Source organism: Pristiophorus japonicus, chromosome 23 (genome assembly GCF_044704955.1).
Source record: "Pristiophorus japonicus isolate sPriJap1 chromosome 23, sPriJap1.hap1, whole genome shotgun sequence".
Taxonomy (NCBI): Eukaryota; Metazoa; Chordata; class Chondrichthyes; family Pristiophoridae; genus Pristiophorus; species Pristiophorus japonicus.
In genome coordinates, this window is record NC_091999.1 from 16135916 (window position 1) to 16155979 (window position 20064).

Here is a 20064-nt window from a genome sequence, read left to right on the forward strand (position 1 = left end):
CCCTATGTGATTAACCCTATACAATACAATCCAATCTTGATATTTAGACATTCTAAGTAATATAATCGAGTTGAAAGCGTAATGCATCAGTTACATATTGTGTATGTGCGAACAACGCCCACAATCTACATCAAAGAATACATAAATATCAGTAATAACGCGATGAGTAAAACAACGATAGGATGTAGTAACAGCTTCAAAGCGGCAGATGTCTTTGGGAACCATTCGTAAAAGATGTCCCACCAATGGTGTACAGTAAGGTCATTGACCGTTGTCGCAACTCTGACCAAGGCGCCTTCACTGTAACTCATAGCAACTTGCAGAGTATGAAGAGTACGCCCTCGATTGCTCAATTCGTCAGTGACCTTTTGATTATCTTTTAGAAATTGAGCTTAACGAGTTAGGTCTACAGTGTGGAGGAAGGTTAGTAATTGTCTTGCATACGATCAGTGTTAGCTATCCGCCACCCCATGCTGTGTTTGAGGATGGAAGTAGCACAGTCACAGATAACGAGACACAGAGGCTGGCCAGCACGAGTTGGTAAGTCGCCATTTTGGGCTGAATTCCTGTGGGAGGAATCATAATTATATTAATTCAGCCCCGTTTAGTCAATTTACCCTTGTCAACAGAGGGAGGAACATTTTGACCGGTCAGGAGCACCCAATAAGTGTTTTGTTCTCCTTTCACTAACTTTCCCCCTGCTTGCAAGCGTTTCTGGGGGTACTGCACCCACACTTTTCCTCCTTCACAAACTGTGTCCTGAGTCTGATTTTCTTTTTCAATAGTTGGGACACTAACTTTGCCTAACATGTGGCTTGTGGGAGTTTCCCCCCCACAATGGTCGGTGATTCAGATTGCGCACTGCTTGTGGGAAAATCTTTAACCACCCTTGCAATGTGTTAGTGGGAGTTAATATTTTAATCTGTTGTTTAAGTAATCCATTCATGCGTTCCATTAAACCTGCAGCTTGCGGATAGTAAGGTATGTGAAACATCCAATAGATCTCGTTATCTACCGCCCACTGTTGCACTGTTTGACCTGTGAAGTGCGACCCATTATCGGACTGCACTTCTGCTGGTTCACCGTAGTATGTGATTAAATTCTCCAGTCCTTTAATCGTACTTGGTTGATTCGCTTTAGTCACTGGATAAGCGATCAAAAGTATAGAATAGGTATCAACAACAGTGAGCAAATATTGGAACTGTTGTTGCAATGGTAAACGTCCTACATCATCAACTTGCCATGTTTCTGCTGGTTGAGTCCCTCTCTTAATTGTCGTTGTAGGGGGAAATGCTTCACCTTTTGACAAATTTCACAGGTGTTTATGATCTGATTAACACCGTCCGTAGTCAAATGTAACCCCCCATTTCGTGCCCACTGTATCGTACCCTGAATGCCCAAATGTCCAGATTTGTGGTGGGCCCACTTGCCTATGCCATATTCTTCCTCTTCCGCCTCTTTGACAGCCCATACCCGGGCTATATTATCAACTGTGTTATTATATTCAGAGGTCTTTGAAGTGTTTTTCATGTGAGTGTCCACATGATATACAGTTATTTTCATCTTCTGGGCTTTGGAACATATTTGTTCCCATAGGTACTTTCCCCACAAGTCTTTCCCAGTTATTTGCCAGTTATGTTCATGCCAGTTTCGCATTCAGCCCGCCATGCCATTGGCTACTGCCCATGAGTCAGTATATATGTGTATTTGTTGCTGTTCCTCTTCTAGCGCAGGGACTACAGCTGCTAGTTCTGCTAGCTGGCTGGAGCCTCCCACGCCCTCATCATGCACAATTGTCTGGTTTTTTGGATTGAAGGCAGCGGCTCGCCATCACTGAAGGCCATTTCGCCAGACCGCTGAGCCACCTGTGAACCAGGCATGGCTACGTTCTTCGGGTGTTAACTGTTCAAAAGACACATCCCAGGAGATCGGTGACTCTTTGGTTAAACTGACAGACGACTGCGTAAGTTCACTCTCAGTTGTTTGTGGGTATCCAGCCACATGCTCATGTAGTCGGGTGATTCCTTCTTTCCCTTTACTTGCTCTGTCTGCGATATACCATTTCGAGCGCACTATGCACTCGCCCGACCTTGTGTGTCTCATTTTCTGAGAGAACCCAGGATAATATGGGTAGGTCTTGTCTTAAACTGACTTTGTCGTCCCCTGTCTGTCCTTCTGTTTCTGTTAGGGCCCAATAACATGCTAATAATTGTTTCTCAAATGGAGTGTAACGAGCAGCAGCATCTGTCAATGTTCTAGACCATAACCCTAACGATATACGAGTGCCATGTTGAGCCTGCCACAAACTTCATACTGCAGTATCATTGATAACGGATACCTGGAGCTCAAAAGGCTGTCCAGGCACTCGTGGGGCTAGGGGTAAAGCTTGAGCTACGGCTTCTTTGGCTGCATCAAAAGCCACCTGTTGTTCCTTTCCCCACTCGAAGTGGGCCTTTTTTCGAGTTGCGGCATACAACGATTTTAATAGCAACGTGAGTTGAGGTATGTGTCTCCTCCAGTAACCCAATAGTCCCACGAACCGTTGTGTCTCAGTTTTATTCGTGGAGGTGGCCATTTCTTTAATTTTATTCCTCACAGGCTCGGGTATGATGCGCTCACCGCGAGACCATTGGATCCCCAGAAACTGGACAAACTGGCTAGGGCCCTGCACCTTCTTCGGATTTATCTCCAAGCCCAGATCTCGCATGTGTTGGACTAAAGTAGCTAGGGCTTCTGACACCACAGCCTCGGTGGGACCCCTTATTCGTACATCATCGATATAGTGTGCCAGTGAGATATTAGGAGCCAACGTGCACATGTCCAGGTCCCGGGCCACCAATCCATGGCATAGGGTAGGGCTATGTAGGTAACCTTGAGGTAGGCGTTTAAACGTGTATTGCCTCCCTTCCCAAGTGAGTGCAAACTGGTGCTGTGATTCTTCCGCTATTAGAATGGCGAAACTGGCATTGGCCAGGTCGGTTACCGCATACCACTCCGCACCTTCTTCAGACAGCCGCTCTGTTATAGTTACTACATTGGGACAGCGGTTGCCAGGAGAGGGGCACATTTGTTCAGTTGTCGGTAATCCACAGTCATCCTCCAACTTTTGTCGGGTTTCTGCACACGCCAAACAGGGCTTTTGTAGGGGACACCACATGTCTAATGATTCCCGCCTCCAAGAGACCTTGTATGGTTTCCCCTATTTCTTTGTGTCCCCCAGGTATTTGGTACTGTTTCATAGTCACTATACGCAATGGCCGTGGTATTACCACTGGTTCCCACTTTGCTTCCTCTGCAATCTCAATGATCGCCCATATCCCGAATGAGAATCGCCCGAACGAGATGTTGTGTGTGGTTCCCTTTAAAAGGTCCATCCCAATAATATGTTCCTTTACTGCCGATATTAAGACCGTTACGCAGCGCGGAGGCCCATTTCCCAACGCCATTCTGATAGTTGTTCGGACAGCGGGCGTTTCTGCCCCCCACCCCCGAACCCATTAATCATCATACAGGTCCCTGTGTGTTTCCTAGGGTTTCCATGGATAATAGTAACTTCTGCCCCTGTGTCTAGTAAAGCAACATCTCTTTGTATGTTCGCCCCCACCCCGCCAATGTATCGTAATCGGAATGTGTGGCCTCAGATCCCGGGAGCTTGGGTTGATGTGGTTCTAATGGGGAGTACTCCCGGATCCCGGCCACACCCCAGTCGAGGGGATTACTAGCCTTCCACAGCTCTTCGACGCTGGGATATAGGCTAGTGGGAGATGGTTTCTCCGCATCCGCAGACTTGACGTTATCCGACTAAGTCTCCCTTACCTCCCTCCTTTTACCCTTCCCTGTTCCCGGGACGCAGTGTTGCTTCCACATAGAATACATTGCTCCTGTTGGGATTGCATCAATTTTTTTTCCTTGGGGACCCCTGCTTTCAATAAAGCCGCGTACATGTCCCTCTGCGCAATTCTTTTTTTTTGTCTTTCCTGACCCTATATCTTTCCCAGAGGTCGAACCTTGTCGCTGGTCCCGATCCCCCTCTACATTAGCCGTTCTCGACTCTCGCACACTATCTTCTACATCGTCTAACTGTCCTAACAACAGGAGAGCGTCCCCTACCCGCTGCTCTTGGGCTGGTCCCAATAATGCACGTAGCGCACCCCTCATCATAGGAGGGCCACTCTTCATCAGCCTGCTCTGCATTCCTGCCGTAAAGAGCTCCTGATCTGGCCCCCCATATTGTTGGTGATATATTCCTCCCTGTGTTTCCATGTTGTGCAATTGTATCGCACCCTCCACCACAGTACTCCAAGGTTTTAACTCCCCTTTCCAATCAACGGCAGAGGGATATTTTTCCTGGACCCCTATAGTAACCATGTCCCATAGCGAACTTGTGCCCTGGACATTTCGTAGCACTGCTGTGATATGGTGGTCCGTAATCATAGTCCTCATTTTTATTAACTCTTCAGGGTTAAGTATTACGCCTGATGCTCCCTGATCCCAAATCCGGGTTAGCCATTCTGACAATGATTCCTCGGGTTTTTTGCGAAATCGAGACCCTATTTCTTGTAACTCACAAGTGGTGAAGTCACGCACCCCTCTAGTGGTTACTGGCTGTTCCCCATCTTGCTGTTTCACCTTATTTGTCATAAGGGGTCTAGCTTTCTTGCTCGGAGCGTATGGGGGAGGGTTTTTAGTTTCCTCCCGTTCCCCCCTCTCCATCTGACCATTCATATTCTGAGTCAGAGGAGTACCAGATGTCTCCTTCCCAATGAGCCGGATCCCAAGTGGGTCCAGCTACCAATGCACGTACCTTTGACCGATCTATCTGTAATTTCCGTCGTCTGGATTTTTAATAATGTTGTACTGTCACCAGATGGCATATTAAAGTTTCTGATTGTTCATTGAGCTTGTCCACCCGTTATTGTGCAGTGTGGACCGCTTCAGTCAGAGTCGAGTTTTGACTTTCGAAAAACCTTAACAGCTGTTTTTAACTCTAGGTTTTCTGCCTCACTTTCCTTAAGTTGTTTACACATCGTCTTTAATGCTGTCAACAAAATTCATCCCATTTGTGAGGGATTACTTTTCTCCTGTGGGAAGCCCGCTTCCTCCAGGAGAGACAGTACCGCGTGGGGTACGGGTCTATCTTTGCTCTGTTCCAATAACTGCATATCCCAATGTTGTGGGGATGCAAACTGGGCTAGCACATTGGCAAGAGAGCCAAAACCCTCATCCCTTGTGCTCTACCCTGGTATTCTATACTTCTCTCCCGCAGGAGGAGACTGCTCCTTGTCTTTTCTCTTAAACATTTTACCAGATCCTGTTCGTGATGCCAACATTTTTTGGATCGATAATAATAGACCCAGGTTCGGGATCTGGATGAATGTTAAATAAGAGACAAGACAAATGAAGTAAAGATAAAACACCGTTTACTGAGGGAAAAGAAACATAATACAGTTTATGAAGAAAAGAGAAGTATGATAAGATGCAACAAAGCTCAAAGCCTTCGGCCCGTCGGGAACTCCGCAACGATGGCTAGTCTGGAGCCTTGGGGGTCCCGGCACCGCTCGCGAATCATGGTCCAAGGTGAAGTTAAAAGAGCTACTGGACAGTTCCATTCCTTTATACTATTGAACAAACATGGGTGCATATGGCTTATGGCCAACTCCTAATCAGTAAGGCCCCAGCTGTTCTTTCACAAAGCATGAGACCTCGAGGCGCCGACTGTCCCATAAACAAGATGGTGTGCGCATCAAGGTCCCTCTCTCTCTCTCTCTCTGCATCAACAACATTCCACGAGGCATGAAGCAGAAACACACTGTAAATGTCGAAATATCATAATTAACCCTATGTGATTAACCCTATACAATACAGCAAGCCGCACCCCTTGCACACGCCGATTGGTTGGAAGACTAACCGCCCACCCAGACCACCAGCTCCACAACTGCTCTCCCTATTGGTCGGGAGCTGCCGTCAATCAGCCAGGCAGTGTGAACTGAGCATGCGCGGTGGGTGAGACAGGGGGTCAGAGATGGGTGGAGGGAGGGAGCGATTTAATAAAGGACGTGCTTATTTGTACTGCAAAAATGGCCGCCATGCTCCAACCTTTTTCCATGATTGGATCCTTTGGAGGATAAGCCACAGCCTGAGGTTTCACTCGAATGTATAACTGAAACCACCCATCCCAACGTCTCACTGACTTTGCAAATTGTAACTTGATCCACTTTGACTTCCTGAAACAACAGAGGCAGAACTCCCAGAAGACAGCGACTGGAAGCCAAAGTGCCTTGCTCCAGTCGCAGTGCATCCCTCCCCAGCGGAAGTGCCTTACTCCAGTCCTAGTAAATGCCTCCCCAGCCAAAGTGCCTTAACCCGATCCAGTGCATGCATCCCAGTGCCAAAGTGCCTTACCACAGACCCAGTGCATGCCTCCCCCAGCAAAAGTGCCTTACCCCAGTCCCAGTATATGCCTCCCAGAGGCGAAGTGCCTTACCCCAGTATATGCCTCCCCCAGCCAAAGTGCCTTACCCCAGTCGCAGTACACGCCTCCCCCAGCCAACGTGCCTTACCCCAGTCCCAGTGGAAGTCTCCTCCAGCCGAAGTGCCTTACCCCACTCTGAGTGCATGCCTCCACCAGACGAAGTGACTTATCCCAGTCCCAGTGCAGGCTTCCCCCAGCTGGAGTGCTTTATACCAGTCCCAGTGCATGCCTCCCCCAGCCGAAGTGCCTTACCCCAGTCCCAGTATATGCATCCCCCAGCCAAAGTGCCTTACCCCAATCCCAGTGCATGCATCTCCCAGCCGAAGTGCCTTACCTCATTCCAAGTGCATGCCCCCACCCCAGCTAAAGTGCCTTACCCCAGTCCCAGTGCATGCCTCCCCCAGCCCAAGTCCCTTACCCCAGTCCCAGTGCACGCCTCCCCCAGCTGAAGTGCCTTAGCCAGTCCAAGTGTATGCCTCCCCCAGCCGAAGTGCCTTACCCTAGTTCCAGTGCAAGCCTCCCCCATCCAAAGTGCATTACTGCAGTCCGACTGCCTTACCCCAGTCCCAGTGCACGCCTCCCCCAGCCCAAGTGCCTTAACCGAGTTTTATTTCTCTGCACCACATGCATGGAATGATTCGTGCCCGGATGGGGCGGGGCTTGTCGCCTGTCAGTCACAAAGTGCAGAATCAATCGATTCCTGCGTTAATAAACCCCAGGCGGGACACGCAGCCCGAGTGCGAGCCCAGGCCCGAGAGGCAACACACCGCACCATCTGCTTTACACACACCCGGGCTCGTCCCCAAGAACCGAATCACAGCCCGGTTCCAGGCCCAGTCAGTGAGCTTCCCAGGGGAGCGGGCTCAGTGGCCGCCATCTTGGTCAGGGCGGGTACGGCGGTGTTTGCGCGGCCCTTTGGGCAGGGATAATGGATGGGCGGGGCTTCAGCGTGTCTGACAGTTAGATTGGACACATGTTTGTGCCCAGGTCAGTGGCCCCTGACAGGGAGCCTTGTTGTGCTGAATGTTGTCTGGTGACCCTGGGCCAGCCCGGCTCATCCTATTGGGCCAGCCCGGGCTCGCCCTATTGGGCCAGCCTGAGCTCACCATATTGGGCCAGCACTGGCTCATCCTATTGGGCCAGCATGGGCTCACCCGATTGGGCCTGCCTGGGCTCATCCTATTGGGCTAGCACAGGCACACCCTATTGGGCCAGCCTGGGCTCACCCGATTGAGCCAGCCTGGGCTCGCCCTATTGGATCAACCCGGCTCACCCTATTGGGCCAGCATGGGCTCACCCTATTGGGCCAGCATGGGCTCACGCTATTGGGCTAGCCCGGGCTCACACTATTATGCCAGCTCGGGCTCACCCTATTGGGCCAGCATGGGCTCACCCTATTGGGCCAGCCTGGCTCATCCTATTGGGCCAGCACAGGCTCACCCTATTGCGCCAGCACAGGCTCACCCTATTGGGGGCCATTCTCCGGTGTTGTGCTACCTTGGGCGTTTGTGTCAGATTTCTAACCCGTGCTGTACCTGCCCTGGGAGAGTTTGATGGGACAGTGAAAGGGAGACTTACTATGCCGTGTACTGAACTGTGAAAATCTGTGACGAGACAGAGACCTGTTTTTTCACAGAACCTGCCATGTGACTGTGACAGATCATAATATTAGAGGAGACTGCATGGTGCACCTGGTGGTTGTGCCGCAATTCCGCCTCTGGGACCAGATACATCAAGGCTGCGGTAGAGATGTCTTTTCTCCGATGGGACACTGGGTGGCGCCATGGGTCCTTCACCAATGGAACTTGGGTTCAATCACAACCCAGATAGGACGGGTGAAACATACCTGTCAGGCAAATAAAACACAGTGTGACAGGGAAAATGGAGAAGTGTACAGGAGCCGTGGAGAAAGGAATACAGCAAAGTCCAAGTTACTTCATTTGTCATTCGAGATTTATTAACAATTTCACAGAAAACAATTTACAGGGAAGTGTAAAAAAGTGAACATAAAGTGAATATAACTGAGCAATACTTTGAGAACCGAATACAGGCGGATTGGGCCTGTACTCTCTGGAGTTTAGAATAATGAGACGTGATCTGATTGAAACATAAGATTCTGAGGGCGCTTGACAAGTTAAATGCTGAAGGTTTGTTTTCCCCGGCTGGACACTCGAGAACTAGGGAGCACTCTCTCCGGATAAAGGATCGGCCATTTAAGACGGAGATGAGGAGGAATTTCTTCACTCAGAGGGTTGTGAATGTTTGGAATTCCCTGCCCCAGACGGCTGTGGATGCTGAGTCTCTAAATAAATTCAAAGGCTCAAATAGTTAGATTTTTGGACTCTAGGAGAAGCAACGGATATGCTATCGGGCGGGAAAGTGGAGTTGAGGTCGATAATGAGCCCGGATCTTATTGAATGGCGGAGTAGACTCGAGGGTCCGTCGGGCCTACTCCTTCTCCTATTTCTCATGTCAGAGCTGCCGCTATCTGTACAGTTGTGACAGACATCAGAGCGAGTGAACAGGGGCTCAGCATAAAGGGAAGGGAACACTTGTGAATAAGAATGAGAAAAGTTATTTATTTACACATGAAATGTACAAGGCACGGTGAAACTCTGAGATGCAGTTACATTACAGCCACAATTATCGCACACATTTCAAACAGAAAGATGGAAATCCCAGTTATATATTTCTCAGCCACTGATTCGGATCTAGTAAATGAAGGCATTTTACTCTGAGAATCACCAAGAGGACATATTTTATTTTTAGTGACACAGAAATAATAAACAGATGAGGAACATTCACGGCGGCCGAAATTCAGATCATCACTTGAGCTGCAAAAGTGGGATAAAATAATTAAGCGGAAGTTTAGTGGTCTGGGGCATTTATCTCAGGGTTTTTATTAATGAAACATCCAGAGATTTGTCAAACGGCTTCAGTCAGATAGAAGTGTGAGCGGATTGAATCTTCCCACCTTCACCAGAGTGACGGCAGTGCTGTAGGAAATGCTCAGGAAGAACAGGATGATGAATGTGGAAGCGGTTGTCCAGATGTTGCCGCTCTCGTCCTCATAGTCTTCATTCCAGATGTGGTCTGAGGAATCTACGGGGATGTAGGGAGGAAATATATTCAGATCGTTTATTAATCCCGGGTATCATGCTATTATTTTATATTCTCTTTTTTCCCTTAAGGTATTAGTTTGTTCTTTAATTGGACTTTCAATGTATATTTTGTGTTAAGTTAATCACTCTCAACAATCTCTCACTGTTCCTCACTCCACTGCCGCTCTTCCTTTACGATCCCTCTGTCGTCCGTTTTGGAAAATATGATAGTTTTTCTTCCATGTCAGAGGCTAATTGATTTTGGATGACTTTGCAACGATCTATCATTCGGAAATAATACGATGAAACATCGAGGAAGGTTTACAGCAGGATATCGATTATTTTTCCGCTAGGTTAAGGTAGTTACTTAGTTGGAGGCTGCCAAGGAGGCTAGGTAAGAGATCAGTCGTGAGTTATAACCTTGTTTTTTTATTTGTTACGGCAATGCTCTGAACATAAATAACGTGTCAGTTTGCAACAACTACATTGATCCAGTGTATGTGTAAGACCAGAATAGTGAATTGTGAGATATTATGGTATCAGGAATTATTTATTCAGGCCAAGCGTTGGATACATTGTCCGTCATAAAAATGCATCTTAGTTCTACATTCTTCTAAAGCCTGACGTTTTTGTTTGTGCTCTTTAATGTCTATATCACTGTATGACTATCTCTTGTTCTGGATTAGTCAGTGTTTGTGTTTCCCTGTGAGGGTGTTGATCTGTGAGGTTGTGCGTGTGTGTATTTGTAAGATTGTGTATGTGTGTGTAAATCTTTGTTTATGTTTTGTTTAAGAATGCATGTAAGTGTGTGTTTTTATATTTAATTGCGAGTGTGCGATTTGGTGTAGGTGAGTGTGTGTACTTTTATGTGTAAGCATCTTCATATCTAAGGGTTTGTGTGTGTCTGTGTGTGGGGTGTGTGTGTGTGTGTGTGTGTGTGTGTGTGCAAGTGTGTTCATGTGTGTGCTTATGTGTATGTGTATCCTTGTGTATATGTATGTTCATGTGTGTGTTTCCCTACAAGTGTATGTGTATGGTTATTTATAAGTGTTTGTTTTTGTTGAGGTGTAAGTGTGTGTGTGAGATTTCGTGTAACATTGTGTATACCGGTAAGTTTGTGTGTGTGTGTTTTGTGTTAGTTTGTGTTTGGATTTATATGCGTGTTCATGCTTGTGTAAGTCTGTTCAGTTGTGTGTTTTTCTGTAAGTGTATGGCTATGTATCAGTGTTGTTCATGTTTAGGTTTAAGCGTGTGTGTGTTTATGTGTAACAATGGGTTTGCAGGTAAATTTGTGTGTGTGTGTTTTGTGAAAGTGTGTGTTTTGATTGATGTATGTGTCTAAGTGCAATAGTATGTTTGCATGTAAGTGTGTGTGTGTTTAGTTTAAATGTGTGTTTGGATTGATGCGTTTGTTTACGAGTGTGTGTGTGTTTTGTGTAAGTGTGTGTGTGGATTGATGTGTATTTATGTGTGTGTAAGTGTGTTTTGTGTAAGTGTGTGTGTGGATTGATGTATGCATTTATGTGTGTATAAGTGGTGTTTTGTAAGTGTATGTGTATGGATTGGTGCGTATGTCTATGTGTGTGAAAGTGTGTTTTGTGTAAGTGTGTGTGTGGATTGATGTATGTGTTTATGTGTGTGTAGGTGTGCTTTGTGTCAGTGTCTGTGTGGATTGATGTGTGTGTCTATGTGTGTGTAAGTGTGTGTAAGTATCCGTTGTGTAAGTGTGCGTTTAGATTGACGTGTATTATTGCTATTGTTAACATTTTCAGAGAGCATCAAGAACTGGATTTGACAATGATGGTTTTCATTATATTCTAGTTACGTAAAATATTATGTGTCAGAGTGTTAATGTATGTCTTTATATGTAAGTCTATGTGTGTTTGTGTGCAATTGTGCACTTACACAAAAACACACACACTTATAAAAAATCATCAACACACTTACATGTGAACACAGACAAACTCACTTTCACAAGTATTCTCCCTGCTCTGTGTAAATGTGTCCTGTGTGAGGCGCAATGTGACGTCAGCCGAAGGAATGCAACAATTCAACCGATGGGCCTCAGAAACATCAGGGACACAACTGTGAGAAACCCGCAGAGGATTAAATCACCAGTTTAGATATGGCCCATTAGAATTCAGCATGTTAGTTTACAATTAACAGGGACTGTTGCACCCCCAACCCTATTTAAAAATATTACGTGGAATAAACAGTTATTTCAGAATATAATACTCATGTGGCAAGTTTAAAATCTTTAGACCATGGGTTAGAATGTGACATTGTACTGATAACAACTTAGTGCATTTAAAAGAGAGTGGTTCACTTCCCATCTCCCTGCAGGAGGGGCAGTGGGGGGTTACGTGAATTACACATTTCCCATTCCCCTCTCGCTGGTGGTTGTGAGAGGTGCAGTGAATTAAAATTAGCCTTTACTCTCTCTCTGCTGAAGTTACTTTCAGGAATTCTGTAATGAGAGAACTTCACGCAGTCTCCAACCCATGGTGTATCTGAGCTGGGAGCGCTGGCTGTACAAGCCTTGGGACCGAGGCGCGCAAACACCCTACTTCAGATAAACAGCCCTCACATTGGCAAAAATAGGAAACATAGTTGATTGAGCGGCTGTGTGTTTAACTCACGATTGGAAAAAAAACCCTTTATTGTTTTTAATTTAAGAACGGAAATGCAATCGAGAGATTCTCATTGACAAGAATTTACGGTGTCCATCAGAACAAGGGAAATGTTGACGAAACTGGGTTTACCGCTGGATTTATTGACGGTTCTGTTGGTGATCTTCAAGGGGATCGCTTCATGTCCCACCACACAGGAGTAAGAAGCGCCGCTGGCCCACTCCTCGGCTGCAATGGATAGCAGGCTGTACAGGAAGAAGGATCTGCTGCCGTTCTCCGCCATCACCTCGGTGTTCTTGTAGTTGCCCGAATCCACCGGCTTGTCATTGACGGTCCATTTGACGAAGATCTCTCGGGGGGAGAAACCTCTCACTAAGCAGGTGAGGCTGACCAACCCCTGAGCGGAGACTTCTTCTGCCGAGGGCAGGAGGACAGACACGGCTGGTTCCCGTGGATCTTTCGCTGTCGAACAGTTACAATAAAGACCAATGAACTGGACAGTTCCAGAGACAATGGGGGAACTTTAAACGAATACAGCGGGCAGGTTTTGGGCGTGGAGGTATATAAATTGTTAAAAATTGTAATCCCGACATCAACTAGCCCACTCCCAGTTGTAATATTATATTTGAGTAATGTATTTAAATTAGGCTGGAATGCTCTTTTTTAACCACCATTTGGTGTTTATCTGTCGCTGGTCCGGTTGACACACTGTGTAAATCCCTGCAGTTACAGCGAGGCGGGGACTTCTGCAACCAGGTGATAATTGCCCTTACACATACTCCCTGGATCCAGGGTCCCTATCTAACCCACCCCCCGTGATCCGAGACCTCCTCACTCGGCTTACAATCCTCCCATTCTCCCGGGTGGCCTGTGAGACCACCGCCCACAACTCGCCTTCCTCATTAAAATTCAGCCAATTTCAGGTGGTTAGATGTGAAAGAAATGGACACTGCGTTGAATTTTAAAGCTTTTCCTTTTCCCCTCTGGGGCCCCTCTGGTTTTCCATCCCGCAGCAGAGGGAACACAACCTTTCACTCTGAAATCTTGAAGGATTGGTGTGGAAAATTACATACAATTTACAGCACATAACAAGGAGATTTGGCCAACTGGTCTATGCCGGTGTGAATGTTCCACACAAGCCTCCTCCTAGCTCACTTAATCTAACCCTAATAACATACCCTTTCTCACCCATGGACTTATCCAGTTTCCCCTAACATACACAACATCAGGTCCCAGAGTGCTGAGTTCGTGGAATTACCAAACTGAATGATCAGATTAGCCCATTAAACACTTTAAATAATGAATTGGCCCTTGCACATGCAGCAGAAATAGTCACTTATTGCAACAATCTTCCCCCTCACCCTTCTCCTTGTGGATGGATTCTCTGATCGGTGTCGGCATATCCTGATGGCTCACCACGCAGTAGAACTTATCCCCACTCAGCCAGTCTTGTGTCGAGATGTTTAAGTTGCTGATCACGCTGTTGGGATCCTCTCCCGGTTGGACGGCAATCTCTGATTTCAAAGCCTCCTTTTCTCGGGTCCAGGTCACAGTGAGCCCATAAGGAGCGTCTGACACGACGCAGGTTAAGGTCACCGTCGCCTCCAGTAAGATCTGTTCCAGTGATGGTGAGCGAAGAGTGATTTTTGAATCGCTGCATGGGACATCCACTGCAAAACAGGAATGATAGTCAAGAAAAGCTGCAGCTTCAGAATCAGGATACCAATATTTAGCCTTTACTCTTTAAGGGGAATAAATCACTTTTAAGATATCAACCTCTTGCTGTTGCCTCAACACCAGCGTTATTGGAAGACAATGAATTGGCAACGATTCCGGTAGATCTGTAACATTTCCTGTGTATTTTCAGCCAGAGCCACCTGTAATGGGCTGTGAAGCAAATACCCGGCGTAAAATGGGAATAGACTGGGGTGCAATTGTGTTCGGCTTTGAATAGCGCTCTTCCTGAAATCCCTTGCTCCTTTACACCCGTCTATAGATCCTTGCACCCAAATGCATCTCCACTGGTTATAAAAGCTGAAGCCCGAATAGCCCGAAGTTCAAGAGGTCTACACCAGCATTATACTCGTTCAAAACCAGTGTCAAATTAATTTCAGGATTTATAGGTCAACAGGAAACAAAGTTAAATTTCTGGTCTCTTGCTGCGTTTTTTGTTGCGGTGAAAATGTGCAGGTACCAGTCACATCCCCCGTCAGAGGAGAAGTGCAATATCGGGAGAATGGAGTTCCAAGGAATCTTTGTGGTCGGGCGTCATTTGTAATGATGTGAGGTAGTTTGTTAATATCTGTAATTACTGAACATTTATCATGTATGGTGAGAGAGATCCAGGGTGAAATATGACCTCAGGGCATTAATAGCAACATAGGAACAGGAGGAGGCCATTCAGCCCATCCATCCTGTCCTGCCATCCAGTTAGATCATCAACACCATCTTCACGCCTTGGTTATGTAACCCTTGATAATATTGCCGAACAAAAATCTATCAATCTCACTTTTCTACTTTTCAATTGAAAGCAAGCGTCAGCACCTTTTGGGGAGGGAAATCCCGACTTGCACTATTCTTCCTGTGAGAAAATCCTTTCTGACATCACCTCTGCACGGCCTAGCTCTAATTTTAAGGTTCTGCTACTTGTTCTCGATTCTTTCATCAAACTAAATAATGTTTTCTATATCTACTCGATCAATTCCATTTATCAACTTAAACATGTCAATTTGATCATCTCTTAACGTTCTATATTCGTCTCCTGCTCATTTTATATTATTAGTCCCGGTATAATTCAGGTAAACATGCACTTTACCGCCTCCACGACCAGTATATCCTTCCTGAGGTGCGCAACCCAGAATTGGGCTCAGTGCTCTGAATAGGGTAAATGTCCATTCTAGCAGTGGGTTCCTGGACAGTTAGCGGTAAAGGGTTCCAGACTCCTACTGCCACTCCGTATATGATCAGCCAACTCAGGATATACCTGAGACTAAGGACACTTCACTCACTGCCTGAAGTTAGAGCAGGGAGAAATCTTCTTTGGCGAGGTTAATATATCCTGAACAATGAGGAATCCTGAACCAGAAGATCGTGGGTTGAAGTCCCACTGCAGATACTTGATCACAAAATGTAAGCTGAGTCTCCCAGTGCAGTACTGGGGGCGTGGTGCACTATCGGAGGTTCCGGCTTTCAGATCAGGTGTTAAACCGAGGATCCGTCTGGCCTCTCAGGTGGACATAAACGTTCCCCTGGAAATATTTCAATGAAAAGCAGAGGAGTTCTCCCTGGTGGCCTGGAAATATTTATCCCTCAAGAAATATCACTAAACAAAAAAAATGGTCATTATCACATTGCTGTTTGTGGGAGCTTGCTGTGCACTAAATGACTGCCGCACTTTGTACATTACAACTGTGACCACATTTCACAACTTAATTCATTGGCTGGCAAGCGCTTTGGTTCAGTCTGTGGTCGCTGAAGGCGCTGTATAAAGGCAAGTTTGTATCACAAGAATACACAAACTGCATGATTGGAAATTAGGAATAGTTCTGTGCTTTTTACTAATTCCAATAAAAGTCTTGACTGAGATCAGCGCTCAGAATGGTCTGGAACCTCCCGGGATTGTACCTCTTACCCTGAGATCTGCTGAAGTTATGGTTTTGCGTGACCCCTTGATGAGTGACCTGGCAGGTGTAGACCGAGCCGGTTAACCATTCCTCGGCGGGGACTGTCAGCCGACTGGCTGTCGAGAAGTTCCCGTTCACCTCAAAGACGGGAGAGGTGAGGAAGCCCGAATCCATGAGTTGTCCACTCTTCAGCCAATTCACAGTCAGTGACTTTGGCCTGAAATCGATGATTGAACACACGGCGCTTGCATATCTGCTGCTGGTGATTTGTTCAGTGGAACTCAGTGTGAGGAGAACAGTTGGAGGAACGATGTCCCGTTCAGGATCTTCAAGAGAAGACATATTACTGACATTGCTTGCAAAATAAATGATTAAGAAATGCAAAGTGTCCTTATATTTTAACGGGTTCTTTGCTGTCAGACTAACACAAACCTGGCAGTTACAGAGAGCAGGACTGTGCACAGAATTCTCAGTGTAATATGCAGCCCGGAACTGTGCACAATATTCTAAGTGCGATATGGGGACCAGAACCATGCACAGTACTCTAAGTGTGATATGGAGACCAGAATTATGCATAATATTCTAAGTACGAGATGGAAACCAGAAATTTAAACAATATTCTAAATGTGATAAGGAGACTAGAACTGTGCACAGCATTATAAGTATGTTACAGAGAGCAGAATTGCACACAGTACTCTAAGTGTTGTCTGATCAAGTTCCGATGCAAGTTAAACATAATTTCTCATCTTATCACAATTTGCCCTGTATCCCACACCACTAACCTGGCATTGTGATGGCCCAGACCGACACACCACGTCGAACCTCGCAGTTGATTGTGCTGCTCCCCACCTCTGACTCGGTGATGGTTAACTGGCTGCTCTGGGTGTAGATTCCCTTCTTGTTGAGCACTGGCGGGTAGGTCTTCAATCCAGTGGTGATCGGCTCTTTATCTTTCTTCCAGGAAAGGCTGGTGATGTCGGGGGAATAGTCCATTGCCAAACAGCCGTACGTGATGGAGCCATCGGTGCTGGGTTGTTCACAGGAGGAGAGCAGGGCGTAGAGGGTGGGGGGAGACGGTGTTACTGGGAAGGAATGGCCCATTGAACAAGTTAGACTCTGTAATCCGTGCTTATAAAAGAAAGAAACAACTCGAAATTTTACTGCAGAATAAACTAATTCCACCATTTCCCCATCAAAGACTACACGGGCATTTGAGCTTCTGTCAGTTCCATCATAAGCACCTGTCGATGCCCCTGTCAGGAACACACCTCTCTATCCCCGAGCTCTATCACATTACACAACAAGAACTTTTACATAACTCGTCAATAAAGAATCCTTCATTGGATCATACAATCGAAGAACAGAGACGTGTTCCTGCTTTTTCGGCCATCATTTATTTCTCAATCAGCACCATTTTTGGTCCTTTATTGCAGTTTGGGGAAATTTACTCTGTGCACATTGCCTGCGGCGTATCCCTACAAAACAACAGTGACTGCATTTCAAAGTAACAGCGGAATTCCTGCCTCACGCGTCAGCAAAAAACCCTCTAAATTTGCCTGCCACATAATTCAACAGGAAGCATTTCCATAGTCTAGTTTCTAAGATTCAGTCTGTAGATGAATCGCGATTGAGTTGAATCTCTCTCTTTCTTTCTCAGTATTTGAGGGAGAGCGATGTCCTTCAGCGCACTGTGATCTGGACTCTATCCCATCCTATTGAATGCATGTCTCTTGAGTTTCCTCCTCCCTGCCACTCAATTAATAATCCGAATAAAATACCATTCCAAATTCCGGTTAATTGGAAGTTTCTCCTTAAATGGCCCATTTCAATTCCCATTGTTGTTCTTGTTATGTAACAATGACATGGACTTGGGTATAGGGAATGCAATTTCGAATTTAGAAGATAATGCAAAACCTGGCAACGTAGCCAATAGTGAACATGATAGCAGCAGACTCCATGAGGAGACAGATGGTCCAGTGAAATGGGCCGGAACATGGCAATTGCAATTTAATGCGAATCATTGAGAAGCGATACACATTGGATGGAAGATGGAGAGGCAGTATAATCTAAATAGTATTATTTTGAGGGGATGCATGAACAGAGATATCTAGATGTATATATTCACAAATCTTTGAAGGGGGCAGGGCAAACTGGTTAGACTATTATGAAAGCGTATGGGATACTTGACTTTGTAAATGGGACATTGACTACAAAAACAAGGCGGTTATGCTAAACTTACAGATCACGTGTTAGACCTCAGCTGGAGTATTGTGCATAATTCTGGAACAACAATGTAGGAAGGATGTCAAGCCCTTGGGGAGTGTAGAGGGGAGGCTTTTACCAGGATGATGCCAGGGATGGGATCTTCAGTTATGTGGAGAGATTGGAGAAGCTGGGATGTTCTCCTTAGAGCAGAGGTTAAGAGGAGACCTAAGAGAGATATTCAACATTATGACAGGTTTTGATAGAGCAAGTAGGGAGAAACAGCTTTCGCTGGAAAGAAGTTGCGTAACCAAAGGTCACAGATTTAAAATAATTGGCAGAAGATCGAAAGGGGAAATTGGGGTAATTTTTTCACACAGAGGGTTGGTAATTTCAGGAATGCTCCAGGCAGTTCATCCTGTACGTCAGGAGGATTCATTTGCACGTTTACAATGAAAACCCTGGGGAGTTGGACTAAATTGGACAGCTCTTTCAGAGCCGGCACAGGCACGATGCCTGAATGGTCTTTTCAGTGTTGTGAGATGCTATCATTCTATACGAGTCATGGGAATAGTTCTTCTAGATTTAATGGAAGGAAACGCTTCATATTTTGGACACCTCTACCAGATCTACTTTTATTGTTCATTAGAATGAAAGAGGATATTTCAGAAAAGGATCTTATAAATCTGACGCAAATTAGTCAATCGCATGCTGTTATAAAGGCTTAAAGTTCATTGTGAATGATGACGTATTGCAGGTTGACTCTATCTCTTTAAATGTTTCACAGAATTGCAGCTCAGTGACTGTGTGCCTTGTCTTGTGACCCAGGCCAATAGCTGCATCTCGTCATAGTTTGTCCCTGCCTTTAACCTTCTCAGGAAGAATTGAACAACATAATGTTTCTAAACATGAGGTCCTCATGACGGTCATTTGAAGCGGCAGTCCCGATATTCTCCATTTAAATTGTGAAAATATCTTACAGCCTCCCAACAGATCAGAACAGGCGCTGCTTTCTGGAGCGTTATTCACTTCCTGAAACGGTTTGTTCTGAAAGTGAGCTGAGGATCAGGCCAATCGTGTTCAATAGTAATCTGATGCTCAAAATGTTCAAACATTAATAACTCATTAAAAATTGGGCATTTTTTTCAGAAAGAATATAAACATCAATGAATGTGCGTTGTTTAATCTGGGCAATGGAACGATTCATTGTATATATCTGGCACGAGCAGTTTATCTGCTATCTGTTAGACGCAGATAACGGTGCCTTGAACACTGCCTGACCAAGCACTCTCAGGTCAGATATAGCACGGATAAGAGAGCAAAGCTCCCGCTATGCTGCCGTGTGGGTCAGGACAGGTATAGCAAGGGTTGCACACAGAGTAATACGTTATCTGTGCTATCCCGTCAAACATTCCCAGCTGAAGTACTGCAGAGATGTGCTACGAAATGTCTTCCCTTAAAATGCGTTATCAAATTGACCGATTAGATTAAGCACAATTATCACAAGTACAAATAAAAGCTTCCGATACACTGATCCATTAAAGCGCACCAGCTCACCTAGAGCTCTGATTAAATAGAAGATCAATCTATATTGAAGGACCCAATTAAGCTCCACGTCCTTGTAAATAAAAGGTTAAATACTGATTAAAGCTATCTCTGCAATGTCCCATCAAGCACTGCCATTTAAGGTAAAGCACGGGTTAGTTGCAGAGTAAAGCTCCCTCTTCACTGTCCCATCAAATACTCCCAAGACAGGTACAGTGTAAAGCTCCCTCTACAGTGTCCCATTAAACATTCTCAGGGCAGGTACAACATGGGTCAAGATACAGAGTAAAGCTCCATCTACACTGTCCCATCAACACTCCTAGGGCACGTAGAGCATGGGCTAAATACAGAGTAACACTCCCTCTACACTGTCCCATCAAACACTCCCAGGGCACGTACAGCATGGGCTAGATACAGAGTAAAGCTCCTTCTGCCCTGTCCCATCAAACACTCCCAGGGCAGGTACTACCGGGTTAGAAACTGATTAAAGC

At 45.8% G+C, this 20064-nt stretch overlaps 1 gene segment (V, D, J or C); it reads right to left on the reverse strand.

Annotated features, from left to right (window-relative positions):
* Positions 1 to 12273: 12273 nt before the first annotated feature.
* LOC139235404 (Ig heavy chain C region-like) overlaps positions 12274 to 20064 on the reverse strand; it is a 59308-nt gene continuing 51517 nt past the window's right edge. Inside the window, 4 exon segments of the C gene segment in view lie at positions 12274 to 12665; positions 13565 to 13873; positions 15835 to 16152; positions 16609 to 16908. Coding sequence covers positions 12274 to 12665; positions 13565 to 13873; positions 15835 to 16152; positions 16609 to 16908 — 1319 coding nt within the window.